This window comes from Mesitornis unicolor, unplaced genomic scaffold, assembly GCF_000695765.1.
Source record: "Mesitornis unicolor isolate BGI_N332 unplaced genomic scaffold, ASM69576v1 scaffold52718, whole genome shotgun sequence".
Taxonomy (NCBI): Eukaryota; Metazoa; Chordata; class Aves; order Mesitornithiformes; family Mesitornithidae; genus Mesitornis; species Mesitornis unicolor.
In genome coordinates, this window is record NW_010202198.1 from 671 (window position 1) to 6,857 (window position 6,187).

General features: G+C 47.5%; 1 protein-coding gene across 1 annotated transcript; it reads right to left on the reverse strand.

Moving 5' to 3' along the window:
* Window positions 1–240: 240 nt before the first annotated feature.
* Window positions 241–5,808, reverse strand: UBE2H (ubiquitin-conjugating enzyme E2H; the record flags this gene model as incomplete). Its single annotated transcript, XM_010190310.1, has 3 exons — window positions 5,774–5,808; window positions 5,069–5,121; window positions 241–369 (listed from the first exon to the last, which is right to left on the reverse strand). Coding segments are annotated over exons 1-3 (217 nt in total), but the record flags the coding sequence as incomplete, so codon positions are not given.
* Between the last annotated feature and the right edge of the window lie 379 nt (window positions 5,809–6,187).

Consider the following 6,187-nt stretch of genomic DNA (forward strand, 5'->3'; position numbering starts at 1 on the left):
CTGCTTACAGCCTTCCCTGTTTGGGGTCTGCTAATTGATTTAAAAAGCCCTGCCCCACATATTCCCTCCACCAGCAAGAGTTCATCCATCTCTTACTTCAAGCCATTCCCATTTAAGATAGACCTCTGTGATGGGAAGGAATGGACACTGACACACCAAAGTGCAGCCATGACCTCATTCCCCCAGGGTGGATTCACCAGGAACACCACTCATCCCGTAGTATGTTATTTAAGCCCTTACCTTTAATTTTCTGTTTGTACTCTTCTGGTCGGTGGAGGTACATGGCTGCAGCGTCACCATTTAGAGGATCTATAGGGTTAGGATAGGCCAGCAGCTGGGGCAGGAACGATTCAAATATATTGGTGAGATCTGCAAGTGAAAGAGAGAGTCAGTCCCGTGAATCATCGCGCGGCGCAAAGCTTGAAAGGCAAACGGGCTGAAAATTTGGGCACAAGTTAAAATGACAATAACAGCATTGGGGAGAATATAGACACGGTTGGTAAGAGGGTTTTTGGAGATACGCTGCAGCTCCTCAGCGTAACATCGACATCCCAAAAACGTAGATACTGATATGTGCGGGTTGAGTGAAGAAGTGGATGGACACAGCAGTTTTGTTTCTCACTGAGGCTCAACCCTGGCTTAAAAAAATAAGAGGAAAAGAGAAAAACAAAGCGTTGCGCTTCACACCTCACTGAATTCTTCCACTTCAGCCCCCTTCTATTGCTGTCTTTAAATGCCTTACGCTCCAGGACTAAACTGACGTATCTCAAGCATAAAGCATCTTCCAGAGCACTTTAGATGGCTGCGTTAATAGAAAGAGCAACCAACAAGTCCCTCCTCCGACTCAAAACAATTCGCAGAATGCGAAGAGCTCACATTAACACCTCGGTGCCAGTTGGCATCTGTCACCAAATAATCCACACCAGGAAACACGCTTCTGGGGCCGATGAGTAATTGTGGATACACGAAACCCTCTTCCCATATCCTTCAGATGACAAGGACCACAGTTCAGAGGTGAGGGTGTCCCAAAACAAACCCTGTGTCATCATTTCTCCTTGGGGGCTTCAGAAGGACCACGTGCATCCATGTAGAGTGGAAGTTAAACACCCAGGTTTCATCATAGGGGTTTTTTTGGGGAATTTTCTACACATCTTTTATCAGAATCCTCCTTTCCTAACTAAAGGAAGTGATGGAAGGGAAATCCTGCCTGTGGACGAGCATCATTTGTCCTCTCTAGCGTTAATCGAAGTGGAGATGACAGAAGGGATGTCCAGCATTGCCAAGGATCCACCACGTGAGCAGTTGAGCCATCTCAACCTGTCACAGAGCTGCTAAAGGCAACCAGATCTGAGGGAGGGCAGGGACCTCAGAGCCCTTAACTTCCCAAAAAATTCATCAAAAATGGGTGGGCAGGTAGGAGGGAGAGATCACAGCATCATTAAGGTTGGAAGAGACCTCCAAGATCATCCACTCCAACATCAACCCAACCCCACCATGGCCACTAAACCACGTCCCCAAGTGCCACATCCAGGTGCTTCTTGAACCCCTCCAGGGATGGGGACTCCACCACCTCCGTGGGCAGCCCCTTCCAGTGCCTGAGAACTCTTACAATGAAGAAATTTCTCCTCATATCCAATCTAACCCTCCCCTGGTGCAACCTGAGGCCATTTCCCCTTGTCCTGTCACTGGTTACAGGGAAGAAGAGACCAACACCCACCTCTCTACCCCCTCCTTTCAGGAGCTGTAGAGGGGATAAGGTCTCCCCCTCAGGCTCCTCTTCTCCAAACTAAACAACCCCAGCTCCCTCAGCCATTCCCCATCATTCAGGTGCTCCAGACCCTTCACCAGCTCCGTTGCCCTTCTCTGGCCACGCTCCAGCCCCTCAATGTCCTTCTGGGAATGAGGGGCCCAAAACTGACCCCAAGATTCAAGGTGCAGCCTCACCAGTGCCCAGCACAGGGGCACAATCACCTCCCTGCTCCTGCTGCCCAAGCCAGATCTCCAAGTGCTCTCCCTGTGCAAATGCTTCCTATGGCTCTGGGCTGCAGCCACAGAAAACCAGGCTCTAACTCCACCACCAGTGAAGATACAGCTTGAAAAGAGCTGCACAGTAGATCCAGCCCCTCAATGTCCTTCTTGTAGGGAGGGGCCCCAAACTGAGCACAGGATTCGAGGCGGGTCCTCGCAAGGCTGTGCTTATTTGATCTTACTCAGGAGGATCAAAGACGACTCAACTTTTTGTCCCTCCTGCATCAACACGTCCAGGATGTAGAGACACCGCACTATGACTACGCCAGTCGCCCATTCAGCATAAACCCAGCCAAGCAGGGGGAAAGGCCATGGCTTTACACACTTAGGAGCACAGGGTTCGTTATGGCTGCATCACCCAACTGTAAAAAGTAATGATGTTAATTACTATAGACAGCAATCAGTTCCTCACTACTATACAAGGATATCAATAAGAAATCAGGTGGTTTTACCCTGAAGTCTCCTTCTGCTATAAAGAAGCTGTTGCCCCTTCCAATACTGGCAGAGGACAGCGATGAAGCAGTTGAGAGCACACATGGTACCTTGACCAAGTTTGCCATGGTGGCCTGGTGCCACCAGCTGCTTCTAGGATGAACACAACAGCAACTGGAAGAAGGAACCTCACCCAAAAAGGGACCACAAAAACCAGAGAGAATGCTCTGTAAGTATATTTTCCTCTACAGTAGAGGCTTGCCCTTGGTAAACCAGTTAAACCTCCTAGGAATTGGGTTCAGGCACCATCAGCAAGAAGCTGACTTCAGTTTGTGACCCAGATCTGGTCTGGGGTCAAGTTTCTTAGTAGGCTTAGATCAAGTCCCTCTTTGTGGCCATCAGACAACTAAATTCTCATCTAGGCTGAGCAAGCAGAGCCCTGGAAGGCCACCATGGCTCACAGGACACACTACAGGGATTTGATTTATTTTTAAGAGCCCTCAATAATTCCCCCATTCTCTCAAATCCTCAGTAGTGCCATCGGTTTAGCAGGAACCAGTGAATACGTGTGGGAAGCCCAACCTCAGTGCTAAGAACTTGATACTTCATTAGTTAAGGAGAGGGAATCTAACCACGAGCTCCTCCTGAATTTATTGGTAGCTATTCTGGGTCTCTTCCACCTTAGTTGCTTCTGGAATTCTCTGACCCATTTCCTCTGCCAGCGCAAGGAGCGCTCTGGTTTAAAGTGGGGATGCTCCAAACACCACAGCTGTGCTGAGAGGCATTGGGGAATATTATTTCCCCCTTTTTCATTCAGAAAATGGACCACCTCTTCATTTTGGATACAGAGGCAAAGCCCTGGAAGTGAAGAGGTGATGGAGGCAACTCTCGTGTTGGTGACTTCTGAGTGAATGCAGTCATCCCAGCGTCCTCCCTGCAGCTTCAAGGCATCCTACAGCAAGGCAAGGGAATTTTGCAAGAAGAGGACTGTCAAGCGATGCGCTTTCCAATGCCAAACTGCACCAGCTGCTGTGGAAAAATACACCAGAATACACACCCGATGCTTTCAAGTTGCCAATACCTATCACTGATATCGCAAGGAAAAACGCAGAAGATTTTTTTACAAGCTGGTTGATGTTAATATCTCGCAAGCATAGTAAATACCAACCTGGTTTTTCTACCTTCACGAGCAACAGCGATGACAAAAAAACGCAGCAGCGCTCATTAGGAAACCTCTCACAGAAAGCCTTCCTGTGAAACTGTTTGGAAATAGTGCAGAAACCCCACTGTGGCCGTCTGCGAGATCGTGCTGCAGAACGGGGAGGCTCTCCATGCATGGCTTCTAAAGCAAAACCAAACTGCCAGAGCACAAAAAGCAGCACCACGGTTACACCAGAGCTGTTTTGCTTTTGTCCAGTCACCTCCACGAGCTGCAGGTGGCATTTAGGGGTTGGAACAGCAGCACTGAGCTGGATTCTGCTGCCTGAACCACACAGGATCATTCCCAGCAGAGCATTTGGGTTGTGAACATGGCTTTAATCCCTCTGCTTCGCATCAGACCTTCCCAGGACACAAAAGCATTCTCTTCCTACGTTAGTAACACCACCTGGGTCACGGCTAAGGGGATCTCTCACACCAAAACCATGTGAAGTGTATGCCAAGCATCTGCTACGTGAGGACTTCAGGCATTTTGATGAGGAGGAAAGTTCAACAAGTTGCTATAGCGATTTCCCACCCAGGATTCACCAAGCCTGGTATTCCCTTACAGATTTTGCTGGCGAGGAAGGTGAAGCAGCTCGTCTCTCTAGCAACTGCTTCAAAGCTTCAACTCGCCGAGGGAAAACCAGCTTTTCATGGAAGAATGTGAAGGATTTGATGTGCACGTTTCCCCGAACGCTCTCCCACAAAGCAGAGTTGGAACATCTGAAGAAGTTCACGTTTTTAAAATGCAGCCAACCTAGACTAGATACTCGGCTGCATTCCTTTATAACAACTTCAGCTTTCCCTAAATGCTATTTTAATGGGTCTCAGCTACCAGCAAACCTTTTTCTAGCTCTAAAAGAAGAGGAGTTATAGCCAGACACGACCTAATGGGAAGCCCAAAATATTCTGCAGTCATTAGATGCACCCCCACCTCCTGCCCTGCGACGAAACGCTGCTGCCATGACAAACAGGAAGGGTTTCTGGTGCCATCTTCTGTAGAAGTGGGATCACAGCCTCGTGCACAATTAATACCAGCTCGAATGCACGTACAAAAACACGGATGGGGTAGCTGGAACTAGGTTTCACTTTAGATACAGTCACTCCTCTTCCTGCAATGCTGAATCATGGCTGGGTGCTGTTGTGCAGCTGCCAGACGCCGCCAGGCAATGGAGTGAGCGATCCTTTGCGAGGTTTATGGAACATTTTCACCTCTCTGCCATAAAAACAGGTTATGAAACTATGATCTTGGCTCGGTGAGGAGCCTAAAACTTCAGTTATAACAACAGACAAACAAAATAAAGAGTTGGCCTGAGGTCATCTGTCTCCAGCAAGCTGCGTTGGGTTAACACACCAAAAAAAAAAAGGATGCTCACGCGATCGGCTTTCGGGGAAACGCCAAACTCACCGTAGAGAGCTGTCCAAGTTTGATTGATTACATCTAGACATACAGTTCCTGACCTGAAACATATGGAAAGGATGGAATTAAACACAGTCACACTCAAAAATACTCCAGGGATTTAATATAAGCTACCCCCTCCCTCCTTTCCCCTGCCCTGCCTCTGCCCCGCTGTTTCGGATAAGCTATGATTTACTCCTGCCTTGTGGTTAACAGAGGCAGCCTTTAGCTACATGAATCTTCCTACTCTGCACAAAAGAAAATAAATTGGAGCCATTACTGAATTAGTTGGTCCTTGTGGGGCTCTGCTGGAGACACTGAAGCATAGGTGGCTGCCCTTAAATCTTAATCCAAAAAAAAAATGTGGCAAAAACCACCTTAAGTTTTGAAGAATTTTAGTACGGATGTGAACTTTTAGCTTGAGCTATGGCTCAGTCGATGCTGTTCCTTGTTTCTATGAAGACAGCACGATGCAAATGAGGAGGGGGATTGGAAACCTTGAGTTTCCTGTAAATTCAGCACGTTGCAATGCAAAGAGCTCTCTAGTCTTGCCCAAACCCCTGACCCGCTCCCAAAACTTAACTTGTGGCATTTACTTCCATCAAATTCCCCACTGCGGATGCTCAGGTTGATGAAAGTATTATCAGGAAGCCAAAATACAATTACAATTAGACAAAAGAGCAGAGAAAAACCACACACTGGGGATTTACTTACGCTTCGTCGATGTTGGGATGGAAAATTTTATTCATGAATCCTGCAAAGAGAGACACAGGGGTGAATAGCAGAAAACAGCCAAATAGTACTTTTTTTTTTTGTCTTTTATAGGAGAAGTCTGGAATTTACTGAACAAGTAAATCTGACTGGTTACAAAGAAAACCCTGCCGTGGCTATATATAGCTATGTAACCTTTAAAATACACAACATTTTGACCCTAGGGTCTTCGGCCATTCTCTCTCAAAACTCAGCCCAAACCCTCTGCTTACAGTGCAACCGCAGCGCCAAGGGTTTGTGGCTCGGTATTACCTCGAAAAGGACATCAGCACAATCGAGCACCCATATCTGATGAAGTGGTTTTCAAAGCTGCAAGGATCTTTTGACTAAACACAAAACTTAATGGGCTGAGGCCAA